Here is a 21061-nt window from a genome sequence, read left to right as displayed (position 1 = left end):
TATAATATTAACTACAAAGATTAAGATGGTGGATCAGTGATAGAAGAAACTCAAACTCTGTATTTCCACAGTCGACACATTTGAATTGGATCGTGTTGATGTTACTGGTCATGTCAGCACTTGTGTGGTTTATACGGATAAAACAGCAGCCAACCTAAGGTCAGGTGAACAGGTATCCCTCCACTGGAACTACTTTATTAAGTCTCATTTCACTTACTTTTATATTAAGAATTTCCTCTGAGGCCGGGGGTTTATAAGTAAAACGAGACGTTCGGCGGCCGGGTCGTTCGGAGCTGGCAGCGCCGCCGGGTTTAGAACTGCTCGCTTTTACAGAATTCTCAAACTTTGATCACTTTTTCATACGACCACAGTGAATGAGCCGGTGTGTGTTCAAGCACCATAACTCCTTGGCAGAGCGAGAGAGCACCGGGAGTGTGGAGAGAGACTGTTGAAGCCTGACAGATGTAATCCTGAACACGGCTCCAAAGTGCTGTGTGCCACCGCAAATTTTCAGTGAGGGTTTGTTTAAAAAACAAGCTCACACCACAGGCCTCTTACGAGCACTGTTTCTCCTTTATTCTCAGCATAAATTCAGAGCTCAAGTCTCCAGAAACCTCAGGCAGACACTTTCAGCAGCTTTCACACTAATGATAAACACGTGATACATGATTTATACTTTTTTTTTTTTTTTTAAAAGAGCGAGATTCAGTTATTAAAACGCAGGTATATCCGTCTTTTTAATTTTCACAACGGCACAAATAAAACTGCAGCGAATTAAACAGTTGACTTGCAAATCTTACTCATCATATCTTCTTTGAAAGCTAAACCCGTTCTCCTTGTCCCATTCGCTAAAATACAACCTGTAATAAATTTGAATTACGTGCTTTTTAAGAGGTCATTAGTTCCAAACATTTATCTGGGGCGGCGACTCTGGTCCCAGAAACCTCGAGATGCTCCGACGCAGTAAATTAGCCAAGATAAACAACAAGGTGTTGCCGTACGTGCGAAGGTAACTGATGAGGTGAAAGTGAAGACTCCCAGTTCCTCTGCGACACAGAGAACCACTGATCTCCAGAAACAGCATTTAAACAAGTTCACATCTTGTTCACACTGAACCCTGAGTATGGATTTTTGGGAGCTGACATTCAGGAGTGAACATTTTTGCAATATCAATATAAGAAAAAATAATTGGCAGTGATTCCTAAGATTCTTTATCAAACCCTTATGCAAAGGAATTAAATATATACACAAATGTAATTTAGGCTTGATATTCTACAGTTTAACCATAAACTTAATTCAGAATAACTAAATAAAAAGGAAGAATCCACATCATTTGCGTGTGGATGTGGATCAGGAGGCAGATCCAGGGATTGTTTCCACTTTCTTTAACATTGCATGATTTTTGACATTTTCGTAATTTCTCATAGAATGATTCATGGATCTTGATGGAAAAGAAATCTGGCATGTTTTGATGTTCAGATCCAAATACAAATCAGGATCAAGTGAATTTGAGATCGAGGGACTGTTGGGCCTTGGCGGAGGTATGCGCTCTACTCAGTGCCCTCCTAGTTTAATAAAAGCTACGCTGAAACGTCTATGAAATGTCTCATATCGACCGATACCGTCCGCCAACAGATAACTCAGTTGGCCTCTAGCTCAGACGTTTGCGTTTCCCTGACTCGGCTTCTTTGGTTTAACTTTGTATACAAGACATTCAGAAATAAAATGGTTGGAAAACCTCCATGCCAAACTGAGATACCACCTCAGGCAGCCTCGGCTCCGCTCCCGCTCCCGTGGAACAGACTTTACATGGGCACCATGTCAAGATGTAGTCTCAATACAGAAGTGTTTTACACCGAAGGCCTGACAGGAGGCTCTTATCCGCAGCTATCACCGTCTGGCATCTGATGACTTAACATTCCTGTGTTGTTTTGATGCCCTATCCCTCCGTCTCTATTCCTGTTTTTCTTTCCACGTTGAATTTGCATCTGCTTGTCTCTGCTTCTCGCTTGTTCTTCCCCCCCACGTCTTGTCCTCAGCAGCCTGCGTCTCCGTATGACACAGTGATCGATATCAGTTTAACCATAAAGCAACGGCCCTTGTGTTTGAACGTTGCCTCTCACTGTGGCCGAGAGGAGCAGAATGAGAGATGTTTTGGTGCCGGTTTGGGGTGTTAGCATTCTTTGGCCTGTTTGGTGGAGAGGACGTGTATTCCTGCCCCCGGCTTGTTGTGTTTCTGTGTCTTTTCAAATTCACACAGCCTCATCACAGATGTCTCGTATCACAGCTTTCCATCACTGGTATCGTACCATCAAAAAAATCACATCCTGAGGGAGTTTTGATTTAAAATCGTGCAGGAACATTTGTTTTGACCAAGGAAACAGAATCGGATGATAAAAGAAAGACATTTTTTTTACTTCTGAACTCAATTCTCATTTGGGCTCACCCTGATATTTTACAGACACGTTACTGGGGGGCCCACGGGGGAAGTTCTGGAAAATGTCAGGAGTGGCTGACCCTCCAAAAGATTTCAGGAAAATGTCGAGACTTCAGTGCAGAAAGCAGCTTTCAGATCTTAGCTTCCGTCTTTTCAAGAGGTTGCTATTAACAATGATTTTAAAACATTTGTCATGTGAAGTGTATCATATCTTACTGTTCATCACATGGATTCAAAAACTACTTGTCATATCTCTTCATGTTTATTTTGGCGATTGCCTGTATCTTAAAAAAAAAAAAGAAGGAATAACGCTACGTCTGAACAAATTTAAAAAGAACCTGTAATTTACAACACACTTAATATTTGGGCAACCATGGGCTCCCTGTCATCCGGGCTTTAGTGTGAAAGATGTGCATAAAAATGCGGCTTTGAAACTTCCACAGCGTTTTGAAGGAAACTGTGAGCTCACCTTCCGAGAGCGCGCCTCGTCCAGTCGGCCATTAACGAGCGAGCAGTGGAAGCACTGAAACAACCTGTGGAGGTTTGGTTTGGCTCAGCCTGAGGTTTAATCCGCAAACTGGACCTGTCTGCTTCTGCGTCATTCTCTCTGCGTGTGTGTGTGTGTTTTTACATCCTCCCAGTATCCACCCTAAGTGGGATAAATCACATGTAATTTTTAAAGTCTTCCATTTCTCTTCATGGCAAATGGTACAGAAGAGGGGGGGGATTTAGAGCTGCAGCGGATTGGAGGTAGAATTCAATACGCTGTTGGTTTTAGACGAGTTTCAGCCAATGACGGGGTGGGATTTGTTTGTGTATATATGTGCAGACTAATTCAACAAAAATACTTCTTAGTTCTGGCTGCTCGCGTCCCCCATATGCTCTGACTGCGTATTAAGAGTATCCTTATCCTGCAGGGACGTGGGATCAAAAATGACAACATCCAGTTGAAAGTAACTTCATACTAAATTGATTCCAGGCAAAAACATTTCATTTTTTGAAAGTGTTTTCTTTTTCCCCTTCCAGTGGTAAAGAACCTCGGTGCCTTCCTGGATGAATATTATATTAGCATTAAGAGACTCTTAGCTCTCAACACCACAAGTTGGCAACATTACACCAAGTATGAACGTTTTGCTTGAGAAAATACTGCTGCTTTCTAGTAATTGAATTGTGGTGGAGATTTCTTTATATAAACACTCAGTGCTCCTCTGACTCGTTCCCATCTTGTCGCCTTCGTAGATTTTTCAGGCGCATTAGCGGGATTGCGATGTCGGCCTCTTGGTCCATCTACCACAGAGTTCGGTTCACGTATCCGCGGCGCCCGGAGTTTGAATCCTAACGAAACTCTCGTGATCCCCTGACTTTTCCACCAGTGCTATGGGGTTCATGGATTTGAGTGAAGTTTCTTGAAAGCTTATTGGATGGATTTCAATAAAATGTGGTGCAGACGAGAGTGTGGGTACCCGACCCAAGCCCGGCCCGGCCTATTGGGCCCTGATGGGTCCAGGGTCCCATTGGCTGGACTATCTACTTGATATTGACACTGCATGTGTCTGTGATCAGGGAAACACAAAGTCAGTGCAGCTCATGTTAACTACGTCAGGTTCACGTCGTGCTCCGTTAGTTTTATCTCTGGTTCAGACAGAAAAATGCAGCCCGAGCCGCACTGTAGTTCATGTACTTCATAATTCATGGTCCCTGTTGGATGAACCTTTATAACTTTGCTGCTCCTTTCATCTAGCATCATTATTCAACAAGGGAATTTTATTTATAAAGACATATTTCATACACAGAGGCAGATTCAAGGTGCTTTGCGGGGACGTTTAAAGAGATCAATTCAATGTCAAAAAGCACATGTCAAAATTGGTTCAAAAAGCAAAATGGAATAGATTAAAAAGAGCAGAATAAAAGAGGTGAAATGATGTAAAAGAAGTAAAAACGATAAATCTAAAAAATGTTCATAATACTAATAATGTACAAACTTATATGTTGTAGGTCACTTGTAAACTAAAATTCTGGATTTAAGAGCTGCAATGGATGGATCACAATATTGTGTTCAGTGCTAATTTGCTAATGTGTTATCAAACTTAAATATGACCTCATGTCTCCATACAAGCAAAACTACTGGGCCTAAGCCTGCGTTTCTTAAAATGAATCTAACAACCCACAAATGAATGTGTGTCAATTTAAATGCATCTTTCCTGAAATGATGAGAGAATAATGATGTGAAAATACAGTCTACTCATTGTCATCTATCTTGACAGCATCTAATCATATTGTCTCTGTGGAAACCGTTTCCAACAGTGTCCGGTTCTCGTCAGACAAATTGTGTCCGACTGAGGTTTTCAGTCTAATGCGCTGAGGAGCTGACGATCTGTCATAAAAACGCCGTGATCCAACCAGGGATAAGAAGAAGTGCTGTGTCAGCAGAGTGTGTCTCCAGACGCTTTGTATGTGTGCTGGCATTGTTCGAAAAACACCAGGAGGATCTTTTCTGTCAGTGGATAACCAATAATTTTCCTGTTAGTTGTCTCATGACTGTCACTTTTATGGACGGCTGCGTCTCCTTCACAGTTGAAGACGATGGGGTTTTTGCTCGACGGTTCGCGGCCCCGGCGAGCCAAGACAGACATTTTTCCGGGTTTAAAGTTTGGCTGCTTAGTGCGTCTGACGTGCTGGGAACGTCAAGAAGATGGAAATCGAGGCTATTATTTAGTTTTGACAATAGTTCAAACGGCTTAACTCTCTCCTTGTATTAAAGCTCCCCTGCCGCCCGTGCGTGCTGCAAAGATTGATGCCTCAAAAACCACGGCAGTGTCAAGTGGCGACACGCGAATAAAGAGCAATAAAACTTGGCCAAAGGGTTTCGCGGGTTTTTTTCCGTCATCGGTGACGTCGCCAAACCAAAACCCAGCGTAGTAAAAGATTCAAGAATGCACCCGACACCTGATCTCCATCTCCTCCAGTAACAGGCTTCATTCAGCGCTCGGCGGTGGTGATTACGAGCTGCCGGGCCACGCTCACTATAGCGGGGCGCGTGTGTGCATAAACAGCTAGAAAGGGCTATATTGGGGCAGAATGGCCTCAGCGCTGCCCGTAGCGTTTGTTTATCCAACATGCTGTAATGTTATGAGAACTGCTGCTCGGGCCCTGGTTACAAGTTGTAATGTAAATATTGATGTGCATGGAAAAGGAATGCTATTTAAGGCTTACCATATGGTCTAATAATTCGAGCCGCTGATTGACGAGACTGGACGTCGTTTTCAGTTTCTTGTTTTGTTTTCTTCTGTCCGAGCGCAGGTGTGTCGGGGTTTTGTGAAAAATCAAGACGAATAGAGCTCCGGGGTCGGTTATAGGAAACGTTCATGTTTCATTCATTTTCGTTAGGATTTGTAACTTCAAAGAAAAGAATATGTTATGCTGACTCCAGGCGAAGCAGCCAAAGGAGTCGATTTACAACACAAAGTTTTTTATATTCTTCTCAGCGTAAGGAAACATTCATATGAAATATACATTTTCTTCTACCTCAGCCATGTAGATGATGTTTTCACCACTGTTTGTTTTTTGGTTTGTTTCATTGTTTGCAAGATTATGCAAAAACAACTGGATGGATTATCAAGAAACTTGGTGTAATTAAGGATTCGATACGGGTGATGGAGGAACTTATACAATTTTGATACAGATTAGAATTTTCACTTTCTTGAAAATGCCGAGAAAGGGCAGATTTTCAAAATTTTCACTGAACTTTAAAAAAGGAATCATTCAAGGATCTTGATTTTAAAAAAAAAGTCATGTTTAGGGGACTGATATTTATGAGTGTGTGTGTGTGTAGATCCAGATAAAAGATCTTATGAATTTAAATGTGGTACACGCGTTTCGCAGGAAACACTATTTTTCAGTAGACTAGAAAAAGCCTTAAAATCAGTGTTTTATGTTTCTGTATTTCATTCATCATTAGTCATTGTTATGGACTCAAACTGTCACATCACAGAAGTACAGAAACTTTGTACATTTTTATAACCATGACATGAGCCAATCTGTGACCTGGGTCGCCGCGGTCCCGTCCCTGAGCGCTGCTGCATGCGAGCAGTGGGCTGTGAATGAGAGCTTTCACTTCTGTCCCCCGGCTCTTTATCTGCACCATCTCTCCTCTCCCAGTGCTGCTGGGAGCACATACACTGCACATATTGTGCATCGGTTTACAGGTTGTGGCCCATTTAATAGATTTAAAATGTATGAAATTGGCCTGAATAAATAATCGGAGGAAATATATGTCAGATGTCACAGGTGCCGCTACAGACGTGTGGTTCTGAAACTGAACGTCGGCTGCGTGAATGAATACTGCTGCTTTTTATATGCCACAATGAAAGTGACACATTTTGGACCCGACGGGTGGAAAACTATGAAACCCAGCGATCCAAACAATTACTTACTGAAGCGAAGAAGCAGAGACGGGGGAAAGTCTTCCCAGGATTTCAAATAATGAGGTAGAAATGTTTTTTTAGAATAAATATCTGCAGCTGTTAACAGGGAAACGTTTTTTATCTTTATTTTCCCTGAGACAACCAATAACCACAAAAACTGATTGGGATTGTGTGAGTCAACAGCGGAAACATCTGTGCAGGAGAACGGTATAACGTTCATGTGTTAGCTCCACCGCATCAGCACTTTTTTATAGTTATCACATGTGCTTTGTTGTGAAGGGGAAACGTGGAAGTGTTTAAGTTGTACAGTAATTCTGGAAGTACTTTGTGAGTCACTGTGAGTCCCACAGCTCTGGAAATGACCTCAGAGGGGACTGTGATGCAACCAGAGGAACTCCGAGACACAAATAGAACACAGATTACTTTAAATTAGCAAACACTTCCATCATCAATCACTTGATATTTAGGACCCGCTGCATCACACACGAGACCCAGACCTCTACTACATCTTTTTCTGTTCCTGTACTTTATTCCTCTTTCGGGGGCATCGATCGTTTTCTATCAAAAATGTCTGATTTCAGTTTTTTGCTTTGGCAGGTTTGATTTTTTCCCTCCTCGGTAGGAAACACACGCTCTCGATGAGGTAGAATTCTGCCCATAAATGCTTTTTAGTGTGGAGGTATTTTGCTTGAAGTCTTCCTTCTTAGTTTTAAAACATAAAATGGCAAAGAAAAACGATCAAAGAAAAAAAGACCTCTTAAAAAATGTTTCAGGAAGCTAAAAGCTGTAATCATTTGCAATTTTGAAAGTAGTGGAGCATGAGTCGTCTTTTTAAGGGAGATTATATGCCAAAAAACATCTCACTACTCACAATGAGTGAAAGTATTAAACAGCGTAAGGTCACAGACATGCAGAGTAAATAAAGATGGACGACATGTCGGCTTCCGAAAAGTGAAGCCAAAGCACCTTCATTGCCCCCTGGTGGCTGGCCCCGCCTATTCCATGTTAATGGATGCGAAGGGGGTCTGAGACTGACTGGTGATTGGTCGAGCGTGTGTGTCCACGGGGGTTCGATACTGCCCCACCCATCCCTCCATTTGCTGCTGCTCAGACTCTGGCTCCAAACGTCCAAGATGGCAGCATTCTAAAGTGCAATATTTTAGTTTCATTTCTGGACAGTGAGAGGAAATGGAGATGTGTCGTCCATTTTTATAAACAGATTTGTCTCTTTTAAGTGTTTATATTTATATATCTCGTATTCTAGTGTTTGCATCTTAAGTTTTTTGTGCTTTGCCCGCAAGATTTAAATATCTTTATCGATCACAAAAATATCTACACAACTTTCGTTTAACTTTTCAAACACACCAAACGAAGCCTTTGGAGACATGACAGGATTGATGGTTTACCTCCTATTAGAATTTAGCATATATATACGTGTGTGCGTGTGTGTGTGTGTGTGTGTGTGTGTGTGTGTGTCCGTCCATGTGCGCACATCCCTTTGAAGTCCCGATGTCCGCCCACCCCTCTGTGGCCCTGCATTGTGCCGAACAGCTCCATTTGTCCCACCTTAATCCCCTGACGTAAACTCACATAAATCACGCTGAGTTGTTTCTAAACGTGCGCAGGCTGGAGAACTCCGTCTCGCTCTCGTTTACAACCCCCACAGAGAGTTCGAGGGCTGCCGGCTATTCATTTAGCCGACGACCCGTATTGATAATGATTACGGCTTCAAATGAAAATAAATGCACGTAGCTTTTTTGTGCACAGCTGGGTCGTTCTCTCACGGGAACTCGTAGATGATTTAGGGAAGTAGAATTTGGTAAAGACACTTAAATTGGGAATAACTAAAAACAAGGTTTAAAGCACATATACAGGTGGTCAGTCCATATCGAGGATTTTTGTATTTGTGTGACGCTGACTGTTGAAATTCACTTTCACACTTACAAAGAAGATTCATTTAACAGTGTCTGTACTTTTCTGTGGTAGTTCCGTGGTTTTAGTTCGGGAGATGGGCGAAGCGTCGTACTCATCTCGGCCGGCCTGTCTCTATCGGTGGCTCTGGGCCAGATTAAAGTGCCGGGGCTCATTGTTTACACTGCTCGGCGGTGCCACGGCTGAGCAGGTCCCAACAATGGGCCCCTGCTCCCCTTTGTCAGGCTGAGGGGAAGAATGGAGACCTCTTGACATGGCAACCTGAAGCCTCAATGCCCCCACTTCACCTAGATGACAGGGTCAGAGCAGGGGAGAGAGGAAGAGGGAGCCGAGGGGAAGTCGGAGATAAGGAACAGAGGGAGAAAATGGAAGGGGAAGAAAGGAGGTATGATATGAAAGAGGGGGTGAATGGAGACTTATCGGGAGGAGAGATGAAGAGAGATGACGACGGGATTGTAGAAAACACAAATGAGGAAACTGTGATGTCTGTGTGGATTAGTTGGACCATTACAGACATTATCTTATTCTCTTTGTTGCCAAAACCTGGATAAAGAGATTGAAAGTACTCTAATGCCTCTTTATTAATGAGTTAATAACCATAAAGCGATGAGCTTAGCTTAGCAACACAAATACATGCTGGTACTTTACCTATGGACAGTTAGCGTGGCTTTGCTAAGCTACGCTGAGTAAGTAAAAACCAGAAAACCAGGGTTTCAAACTAGAGCCGGACCAACATGGATTTCTGGGGGCCGTGGCAGATACCGATATTTCCTATGAAATTCACAAACAATCAGAGTAATAATAATAATAGAGATATAGATGGTTGAAGGCATAGACATCATAAAGCTTTTATATAAAGATGTCTCTAGTCTAATCTCTTCTGGCAGACTTTTAAAAAAAGGCAATGAATTGTTAGATGTTGTTATCAAACCCTTTTAACCATAAACTTATTATAATGGTACAATATAGAACTCGGAATAAGAATTTCTTTACGTAAAAGGACATAATTACAGATCTTTATTGTATTGCTTATTCTGTCATATAAAAAATCGACAAACTGTCTCTATTTTTAAAATAACATATAAAAAAAGGGAAAAACATGAATGTTGTGCCTCCTGCCTGAGTTCAGAGTGTGTTTGTTAGAGTGTGTGTGTGTCATTGTTACAGTCCAACCTCCTCCTCTCTGTCCTGTGGACTTTTATTTTAAAATCCTGCTTCGTTTTAAGAACTTCTTCGTCTTAAAGAACTCCACCATATATATATTTCTTTGTAGTTTCTTATGACCCGCTGAGGTTAATGTCTTGTTTCCATCGTCTCGCTGTAAAACTAATCATTAGCATTCAAAAGTGGAGGTCACCACTTCTCCCTTTTTTTTTTGCTTGCAGGTCACTTTCTCGGCAACAATACAGTCATTGATGTGCTGCGTCGCCAGGGATACGAGGTGGAGCACACCCCTGCTGGGCAGCCCATAAACAGGTACGTTTACTGCTCACACACACACACACACACACACACACACACACACACACACACACACACACACACACACACACACACACACACACACACACACACACTCTTGACGCAGTGGATTCTCTGATTGATTTTGGACGTACATGGTGCAAATTGAACTAATCCCTTAATATATTTGATCGTCCAATTTGACAAAATTGCCCCAATTTATTCTTCTAAAATCAAAAGTACGTTTTGTAATAATTTCACTGAACTCCTTCCAAACGGAGTTAAACTGCCAAATATCCCCTAAATGCTTGGTATTATATGTTCGCTCAAATCTGCCAAGGTAAAGGACACAGTAATGACAGGAAATGATAAATAGCATTTAAGTACAAACCCAGATGTGACACCAACTGACCAGTCAAAGTCTGAGAATCGCACAGACATGCCGAGCTTGGTAAAATTCAAAGATTCAAAGAGACGGAGGGAAAAGTGAGCATTTTGTTCAGGATGTTTTCTCTCTCCAGAAAGTTTTTAAGAAGCGGTTTGAGATTATTTGATTTTGAAGGAAACATTAGAGACATGAGAAGACGAGAAACTGAGAAATAAAAGAGATGACTGATAGAGACCAAGGCAAAACAAATATTATGTTGCACGGAAAGGGCCGTTGCACGTTCCGATTTCCTCTGAAAATCTCGAAAGCCCATATTTTATCACTTAAACGGGTGTAAGGTTCCACGTCCTGGCCACATTCTACAGAGCGACCGCCTGCCTCTCGGCCCTGACAGGAATATATATTTCTCTGTGCTTTTTCACGGACTGGATTTCAAATGGGAAATCGTTTTCCGAGTAAGAGCGACTCCTTTCGCCGGCCTGTGTTTGTTCTCAGACCCAAAACAGATGTTAACGTCCTGCGTCAGCCCTTGTGAGAAATGTGTTGCCTCCAATAAATCAAAAAATCTGCACCGGGTCGTTATCCGCTGAGTGATTCTCCCTTTTTTCGTGGGCGCTCACTCTCCCTAAACATCCCCTAAACATTTGTCTCTTTTTGAAGTTTGACAGGGTTTTTGTAATTTACCCACTTGGTTGACACTGAGGGGACTGGGTTTATTATCTTGTGTCTTTACTGGCAGAGCCTCTAATCTGCTGGGGAGGCTGGTTGATCACACAGGCAAGAAAATAAAGGGCAAAACACAAACAACAATTAAAAACGGCGAATAAGTTGTGTTTTCTTATCTGAACTTGTTTTTTCTTATTTCCCGATTTGTTTTTTAATTGATGTTGTGTTTTCTTATTTAATTTTTGTGATTTGTGGTTGACTTTGATTTATTGTTGTGTTGTTCCCGTTTGTCGTTCAGGGCCACCGTAGTGAACAGCCAGGCTCAGGCCACTGTTTTTATTCTTGTGTACACAGAATATTTCAGCTGAGATCAGGCCTCTCACACTTACCTGGCATATATCAAGTATTATTTTCTACTATTCTCAACACTACAGTACCAGGTTCATTCTTCCTAGAGAATCTCTTGTTTTGAATTTCTTCTGCTTCAACAACGCATTCATCGACCTCTCACATTCACGTCTTCAGCTGTTTCCACTGAATAGATGGCACCAGAGATAAGTCACCGATGAGGAGCTGTTGAAAAGACCAAGCCGAGCAGGACTCATGCCTCCTGCTGTGAAGCATGTAGTGCAGTCTACCATGGCACACAGCGTGGGTGGCTATCTCGCTGCAGATCTGTGTTCTCGTTCTGTGTGTGAGTCAATGAACGACTGAGTGAATCTCCTCTCAAACACAAACCCAGTGATTGATGCGGGATGATGAGTCGAACACAAAAGTCTATACAGCCATATCTGAATTCAGTGTTTTCTGTGGAGGTGAAGAATCAAGTAAACCTCATCTGACAATGGGGAAAGCCAATTTTGAAAATGAATAAATAAATTGTAATTCTAGGCACTGAAAGACCTTAATGGGCCTTGAAACTAAACAAAAAAAGGTAGTTTTGATTATTATAAGCAAAAAAAACATCACTCTTAATGTTTTGGACTCTTAATGAGCTGACAGAGATTTTCACAAAAAGTTCAGAATAAGACAATTTATCCATTTGGTTGCGCTGACGTCAAGGATTTATAATTTTGTGTTTTTTTGAGACATTCCATTGGCAGGACAAACTTAGGTGTGTCAGGGTTAGAGGTAAGGAGTTTTTATTTGAAATTCTTTTTTTGTATTGTTAAAGGGTGTGTGTGTGTGCATGTGGCGTTTGTTAAAAATAGTTACTGACCTCATCAGTGACGACCAGCAGCTCATCAGAAGCTCAAGTGTTTCTAATCAGAAGGATTAGTTTTTCTCTTGTTCTGGACCTTTCATTTGTCTTCCAGAAAATCTCCGACATGTTCTCAATTAAACTGAATATTGGCTCTTGGAACATCCACAGAATCCGGTTCTCACAGCAAGAATTCTTCCTCTTCCTCTCCTCTCTTCTGGCCTCCTTCCTTTTCCTTTTCCTTTCCTTTTCCTTTCCTCTCCTCTCATTTAGAATTGCTTGCATCTGTGCCTCCTTTGTCAGTAGCACCTCCACCCTCAGCAGGTCAAATTTCCGAAACACCCAAAAGGAAATGAATAGTTTTAGAATGAAATACTGTCCGACTGTAGACTTTCAAAGATTGTAGATTGCTCCTTTTGTGTTGGACTGTTCAAGGCTCCGAGAGTCACCAACATAAAACCCTGTTGCTCTTTAGTCATCCTACAGGACAGGGGACAGGGGGCTTTTCGGTCTTGTTGTCATTTTGCCTGTGCAGCTAAGGTTAAGGCACTATATGGAATTTTAAATCCATGATCTGTGCTTAACTTACTTGTTGTGACAAAAAGCATCTCCCACATCTTTATTTAAAAAAATGTTTCTCAACTTCCTTGGATTTGTGTTTTCCAGGCGATCATCATCGGGACCGGAGTCCGAGGACCACTACGACGAGTCCCCTCTCCTGGAGCCTTTCCTCCACGAGCTCCCCAACAAAGAGGAGGATCAGGGGCGCACCCTGGAGGACGACCTGTTACCCCACATGCTCCTGCCGGCGGACAGCCTGGAGCTGCTGGAGAAAGCGGAGAGGAAAATGCTGAAGAAAAAGAGGAGGAACAAGCAGAAGAAGCAGCGGCACCGGCACTTCAACGACCTCTGGGTTCGCATCGAGGAGAGGTAAGAGCACCCAGCGAGGGCCGGGGTCACGTTTCCCCCCGTGCATCTGTCACCACTTCTCTGTGGCGTTTGTCGCGATAAAGGCATCAGGAGGAATGTAGAAGAGGTGAGACAAAAGACCAGAGGTGGAGACAAAAGGAAAGAAAAGAGTTTAAGGGTAAACGCTCAGACGAGAAGGACAGAGAGGATGTGAGAGGAGAGGGAGGAAATTGGAATATGTTACGCAGCCTTGTCCTTAGAATATGCTGCCGCAGGCTTAAACAGCCAACGTATCACATCACCACACTCTTCATGGAGTCTGCACACACTCCAGCACACACACACACCCACACACACACACCCTGTCGTGTGGAGTCCAAACTAGTTTCTAGCTGGTATAAGTGTCCTGATGTTGAAAATAGCAGCCTGGGAATTCCTACTAAGTATCCGGTTTGGGTCTCGCAGTAGCTCCAGGCAGGGACTAACCAGGCAACAAAACAAGCTCACCTTTCAGACCAAAAGGAGACCCCCGCGCAAGGTGTGGTCGGCCATGTTGAAACTTCTCCCGGGCTCGTTGTACGGATGAAAATTTGTGTTTCCATTGATATGATTTTGCACTAAGACAGGAGGCAAAAAGGTTAAATTTATCCTTTTCCTACACCCACTGGCGAGAGGTTTAATTTACAGACGGGCCATTAACACATCCCGAGTTTGCAATTCACCCAAATCACATCTTTTAGCTGTGGGACAGAACAGGACAATGTCTGTGATATTTCGGCGAGGGGCCGGCGTCTGGGTAGAGCCTGGAGGAGACGCACCATGACATCTCATCTGCAGTGGAGATCACTTGTTTTCAGCTCTTATCGCCAAATGCTCTCAAATGTTGTCCAAGTTGACGTCTCTCAGCATCTTCCTGAGATATTTTTTTATTCTTTTTGTTTTCCATCCGTATTCTCGCATGGCCTCACTTGGACACTATCCTCGGCGGCTGGCAGGAAATGTTTTGGAAAATGTCCAGAGCGACCGACTGTGACTTTTTGCATTTCCACATGCAGCCCCTCTGGAAAACCTGAGGTCTGGACTTCAGTGCATGTCTGAAAGCAGCTTTATTGACTTTCGAGGGAAACTGGATTAAGAGCACATTCATCAGCCTGAGAGTCAAAGTGGCTGTCTTAACTCAAAAGATCTATCTGGACAGAATCACAAACTTGTATGACATATTTCCCAATATGTATTTTCCCCAAACTGCAAAGTAACCCCGACGGAAAATGAGATTTTGCTTCGTAATTAAGGATGAATTAAAGTTAAATCTGTAAGACTGAGTTTTTTATTTTCCTTCTGAAAGAGCTTGAGTCAGTTAATCCTCTCCTTGTATTTAATTAGTGTTGATCACAGCTTGTTTACTATGGTTGATATTAACATTACACAGATGGAGTGGTGTAATTCCAGCTCAGTATTTGAAATTCGAGGTTTGTCTGAACAGGCTGTAGAATCCCATGAGGCTTTGTTCTATTTCCTTTTCTTCTTTCTCTTATCTTTCTTTCTTTCTTTACACACATACTTTAAATAGCCTGAGATTTCTTTTTACACCAGATTGACTTTGGCAGCATGAACGCTCAGCGGTTAGCTCTGTCATCTTGTACTAACCAGCTCCAGGGTTTGACGCTCTGCACTTCATTCTTGGAGGAGTCGTCATGTTTGCGAGGGATTCCTCTGGTTCCTCTGGTTCCTCTGGTTCCTGTGGTTCCTGTGGTTTCCTCCCACAGTCCAAAGACCTGCAGGTCAGGTGATATAGAAACAGAATAACGGAGTCTGTCCGGGGACTTAAATTTACGTTTCCTTTGTTAGAAGTTTTATTGAGTCCAGGGTAGTGTTGGACATGTGAGCTAGAGTTTGTGTAGTAGTGATCGTGGCGTGGAGCCATGGTATCAAGATCCCGCCAATATATGTGCTCGGCCAATCGCGTGTCAGTCTCGCCTGTCAATCAGGATGTTTCCTCCCATTTTTATCGTATTAGATAACTTATTAAAACCAAATTCATTCATTCAACACATTTGATAATCAGTCTAACAAGAACGAGCAAAAATGACAGAAACCATCTTTGACCTATACTTTGACTTTAAATGTCCCATCTGTTAACATGGAGGAGGCTGGGTTTATGACCTGTACTGCAGCGAGCCACCAGGGAGTGATTCTTAGATCTGGCTTCACTTGTGGGGAGCTGTCATGTCATCCATCTTTATTTGCAGTCTATGACACAGAAGTCTGGTGTTGCAGACTTTTTTAAAATTATCGTTTATTCTACAATTAATGTGGTAATTAATATTTCCAGTGTTAGAGTAACAGGTTGGGTTGTAATCATTATAAATATTATTAATTGCAGCTAATCAGCAGGTAGAGTTTTGTGTAATTGCACCAGTGAAGGACTTTGCCCTCGAGCACAGAGTGATTTCTTACCGCTGTATGAACGTGCATATTTCTACGTACAGTATGTGACGACTCCAAACTGGAAAGAAAGCTCGAGCCATGTAGCGTCTGTTCTCCGCGGGAACAGAGGAGGTTTGTGAGCATTTGTGTACATTATGTCTGCAGAAATGATTTCCCCCTGCACGGAGAGAGGCTGCGTTTGAGCGGCGGAGGAAACAGACTGTTTGTGTACACTCTGCAAAGTGTACGCGGTGCACGTCTTTGTATATTTGAATGTCTGAAAAGGTGGCCGAGTGAGAAAACGGGAGAGGGAGTCCAGAGAACAGAAGCGGCCACAGTGCCACAGCTCTCTGTTGTGTTTGATGCATGTCCACGGAGTGATGTGCCGCACCTGGTTTCCCTCAGCCTCTCCCAGACCCTGGAAGCTAAATAAACTTAAAAAATCAACCTCAGGCTTTCTCTGAATATTTAAACTTTTTCTCCCCGCTTCATTTTTTGCACGTGACTTCACATACCTCTGTAAACTTTTCCAACTTCTTGAGTGTTGGAAATATTCAAATTCGAGCTCATTTGTCCACAATGATCCCTCTAAAGCCATTTTAAGACATGAACTCAGGAGGATGTCCACAGAATTGGGTCCGGACTTTTTCCAGAGGTTACCTTTCACACATAGACGACATATGTTCGTCAGTGCAGATATTTCTATTCTTTTTGTGTATTATTTTTCATTTTTGCATCTGTGGCGTGTCAGAAACGTCTTTAAACACCCACTTTCTCACGGTGAATCCAGCAGAGGATCTCCTGTGTTCTCACATCTGCTCTTTTGGACATTCTGCGGACTTCGTACAAGGCTCTCTCTCGGACATTTGCGTTCTCACGTTCAGCCCCTCCGGAGAATGTCCTTGTTTCAGTGCACGTCCGAAAGCAGCTTAAGTATGCTGGTATTTGTCTTCAGTCAGGATGTAATGACTGAGACATGAATCAGGGTTTGGGACAGAATTTCATTTTTCTAAACGATGCTGCTTATCAAAATATCTTAACCGATAAAACCTAATCCAGGAAAAGGAGGAAACCCTGTCTGAAGTGACTTTTCTTTTATACTGAATGAGGTGATGCTGTGTGAAACTGCTGCTGCAGCCCTCTGGTATCTGGAGATCCTGACTTCAGGAGCTGTTTGTTTGGTCTGGCCTCGTCCCCGTCTCAGCAACACAAACACTGCGGGCTCGGCATCAAACAGGAGAGCAGAAAAGATTTAATTGCCAGACTTGAAAGGACTGATAAAGACAGAAACTGAGATGGAATTTTTAAAAAATCACAACGTGCAGACAGAATGTGTAATACAAAGAGAAAAGGAAAAATAAAGAAAGTAAAAACAGGCAGGCTGTTGGTTTGTAGCCATGAGCTGATCAATGAGTTGCACGCCCGGGGGGTTTTGCTCAAATCTCCCCTGGTAGGTCGGTGCTGCTGCAGTGGATTCCTCTGTCGGGAAGTTTTTCCTTTTTAGCTTTCATCATCATCATCATCATCATCATCATCATCAATATTTCCATTGTTTACCTCCTGCAGTCGGCATGTTTTCTCAGGCAGTTGTGGACGATGTGGAAAAGCAGAGAGGCTTTTTCTTTCCCTCTCAAACTCCAAGAGGAGAACAGAGATGCTGCTGCAGGTTCAGAAAGGGGATGGAAATTAGTTTGGAAATGAAAACATCTCACTTAAACAAATTTTGGTGGACTGTTGGCAATTAAATTACAAATTAGAAGTACTAATAGTATACTGGATACTTCCTCCAAGGCCCAACAGGCCCCTTAAATTAAATCAAACACCAATTTACATGCTCTCATTAGCTGCTTTCAGACGTTCACTGAACTTCGCAGATCCTCCGTATTTTCTCTAGATTCATGAATATATCCTGGCAATGTATAAAAGAGGTTCGCAGGGACCTTAAGAAGATAAATGTGTTTATCTTCTTCTTCTTCTCTTCACAGCTCGATGGTCCAGTCGCCGCCTCCACCGCTGGTTCGCATCATCAATGGCTACATCACCGTGCAGCCGCCCGACAGAGTCCACAGCCCCCACAACCACCACCACACACCTTCAGCATCACCCACCTCCTTGTCCTCGTCGTATTCGCTCGTTTTCCTCTGCACGCTGCTCCCGCTCCTCGCACGGATGGGGAGTGTGTTCCTTTAGCAGACATTTTATCTGGAATAAACTCTCAATTATTGGGTTTTCAGAGAAAAAACATGGAGCAAGCATCGAAATCGACTCTAGCTGTCAGGTAACAGTACACTTCATGGACGTTAGGCTGGATAATGTCTGCGTTGTCGGGTCCAAATGGTAAATCACACCAATACAGCTTGTCTCTTACAAATTGAGGCTTCGATGAGCGTATCAATTCATACAACCGAGCGGTTTTCTTGGAACACGAAGCGCTCATAAGGTTTCAGTTATTTTCTCTAAGCGTGGCGGGAGCGAGCGCACAGGGCTGCAGCGGGAAAGACTCAAGCGAAAGCTCACAAACAGGAAGTATTATGGGACGTCTGGGGGACGTTACACAACATGTCGGCTCCCTCATGGGTTACAGTGTTACAGCGGACGCTCGTCAGTCAACATCCAGTGTCTCAGAGATCTCACACGAGTGACGGCTCAGCCAATGGACACAAGGACACGTGTTGCTGAATATCAAATATCCTCAATAAGTGTGTGTGTGTGTGTGTCTGTGTGTGTCTGTGTGTGTGTGAGAGAGTGAGAAAGTCTATTAGCTCTTAACCCCCCCCCGGACTCTTCAGAAATGTTACATAAAACGTGGGGTGAATTGTAAATATTGTTTCTAAATATTATAGATGTATTTTTTAGAGTTATAAAAAAAAAAAGGAAAATTATCAAAAGTGTTTGTTGTTGTTGTTGTTTATATAAATGTATAAATAGATATGCAGTATATTTTTTTGAAAAAGAAATCAGGAACTAACCACCATAGCCAGCGTCCTGTGTCTCACTGAAATGGATTTTTTAAAAAGGGACAGGCGATTGTATTGTACTGTGTGTATCAGTGTTATCACTCGCTTTGCTGTGTGCGTCTGCTGAGAGGATTCATGTCAATGTGTTTTACACAGAGACCATTTGTTTAATTTATTTAATAGTTACTACTATAGTTTTCCTGTAGGTCAATGAAATATTCCCTGTTTTTTTTTCAGTTTTTGTCCGAATGTGATATTTCAGAGGCAATAATACTTCAGTTTTAAACACAGAACACGTACAGCTTGGTGCTTTAGGACTTCCACATTTCACGTATGCCATGACATAACTGTAATAGTATTACCATGTTAACAATAAAATATTTATCTAGATTAAAGCTGGAGTTTAATGCTCGTGATTGGCTGTCAAGTAAATCAGAGGGACTTGAATTAGCGCAAATACTTTCTGTGAATATTCTACTGACGTGTTCAGTATCGATGCATTTCTGACTTTTACATGATCACATCAATAGAAAATAAAATAATTTCCTGCATATCCGTCATCCTAACATATTTGCTTTTGAAATTTAGTTCAGTTTATCACCACATTGGACAATTTTTATTGCCCAGACCTTTAATGACGCTGCAGAGGTGTGGTTCACCCATTCATGATGCATATTCCATATTCTAAATCCATATAGCAGATTGCAACGAGGCCTCACTTCTTTTTTTTAATAAAGTAATGACGGTATAATGTTTTACAATGTTTTTACAATGTCATTTTTAATTGTGCCCACTAGAAGTCGCTAAAGTGAGACTTTCAAATCCTATAAATAAACATATTTACTTAACTGGAAGTGTTTGCAGATTAATACAACAATACATTTGAAAGCAAAACGTATAAAAACACGTAGAAATATAAATAATTCAATATAGAGTGTTAGTCGTTTGTGAAAGTCAGACCCGGAAAGCCACTGGCGCTCATGCGTTCCCAGGCGAATCTCGAGCTGCCCCAGTGTTTGTTTATATCATAGAAGATTAATGCTCACATCACACGACACTTGAAGATTAGTAGTTGTTGACACAAGTCAGTAGTTTGGTATCACCAAAGCATTACACTGATTGTGTGTTCTGGCTGTCTGTAGGTGAAGTGTGGGTGGCTACACACACACACACACACACACACACACACACGAACACACACACACACGCTGCCCTCCTGCCCTGACCTAGGGCTCATGGCATGTTTACGTGAGGTTAATGTGCTGTGATAAGGCCGCTATTAGTCGCTGTTTGATGTGTGCATGTGGTCCCGCTGCAAACAAGGCAGCCGCCCCCGCCGGTGGACGTCGTCCCTGCAGGAAACAAACAGGAAGCCGGCGCTAACGGATTCTTTAGATGCACAGGAAATGAGGGTTAATTGATTTGCTACGTCAACAGGAAAAGAAAGCTAATTGACTTGTTAGTTTGCGCTTTGATTCAGGAGTGAATGGCTGCGGAGGTGAAAGAGGTCACCGCGGGCTGCCCACGTCTGACGTGCACGGAACAGGAAACGTAAGATGTTTAGGCATAAATGAGGTGTGAGGCACGAGAGGTGAGCGATTCAACACACGGAGAAACATGAAATCCTGGTTACGTTTACTGATGTTTTATATTTTCTCTCCATTTACAGAAGGAAGAGTTACAAAGTGAAGCCGATGGGTGCGTAAGAGTCCAGGTAATGTCCTCAGTGAGAGGACGTCATGGAAATGTAGTAAAATCGATAAGTGACTTTGAATAAATGTTGGAAAGGAGCGACCATCACAGACCGATCCTGTTTAATTGTGGCGTCTAAATTCCCTCTGTGATTTATTTAGACTCTTCTAACACTTAGATTAATCAGGAAGCATTTGTAATCTAATGTTATGGGTTCTTTCAAGGTCAATGTTCCATCCTTCCACCAAGCTCCATGGAAATCTGTGCAATATAAATTAACCCACGAGCCAGCAACTGGACAGGAGTGAAAACATAACCTCCCAGGTGGTGGTACAGGAGTAAAATGATATCAAAAATATTAGTTTTAAGAAGGGATTTAAACGAGACTAGAAACTAGTCAGTCTAAGGTCAGTCACCCTCTCTCGTGAGCTGTGAATAACCAGTTCCATCATTTTTATTATATGATTATATGCTGTAAAGAAAGAAAAAAAGTAGACTTAATTCCTGACTGTAGCCATGCCGACTACACAAAAACATCAAACTCGCGCCACGTAGAAAACAGAACGC

General features: G+C 42.4%; 1 protein-coding gene across 2 annotated transcripts in view; it reads left to right on the top strand.

Annotated features, from left to right (window-relative positions):
• Positions 1 to 19197, top strand: part of trabd2a (TraB domain containing 2A) — a 56529-nt gene extending 37332 nt beyond the window's left edge. For both annotated transcript variants that reach the window (XM_035183907.2, XM_047344367.1), the window contains 3 exons: positions 10179 to 10269; positions 13176 to 13439; positions 17831 to 19197. In XM_035183907.2, the coding sequence (XP_035039798.1) occupies positions 10179 to 10269; positions 13176 to 13439; positions 17831 to 18035 (560 nt within the window). In that variant the 3' untranslated portion in view covers positions 18036 to 19197. The remainder of the gene's footprint in view (positions 1 to 10178; positions 10270 to 13175; positions 13440 to 17830) is intronic.
• The last annotated feature ends 1864 nt before the right edge of the window (positions 19198 to 21061 follow it).

The sequence above is a fragment of the Hippoglossus stenolepis genome, chromosome 18, assembly GCF_022539355.2.
Source record: "Hippoglossus stenolepis isolate QCI-W04-F060 chromosome 18, HSTE1.2, whole genome shotgun sequence".
In the NCBI taxonomy this organism is placed as follows: Eukaryota; Metazoa; Chordata; class Actinopteri; order Pleuronectiformes; family Pleuronectidae; genus Hippoglossus; species Hippoglossus stenolepis.
The sequence above is the reverse complement of the archived record's forward strand: the minus strand, read 5'-3'. Positions and strand labels throughout refer to the sequence as shown.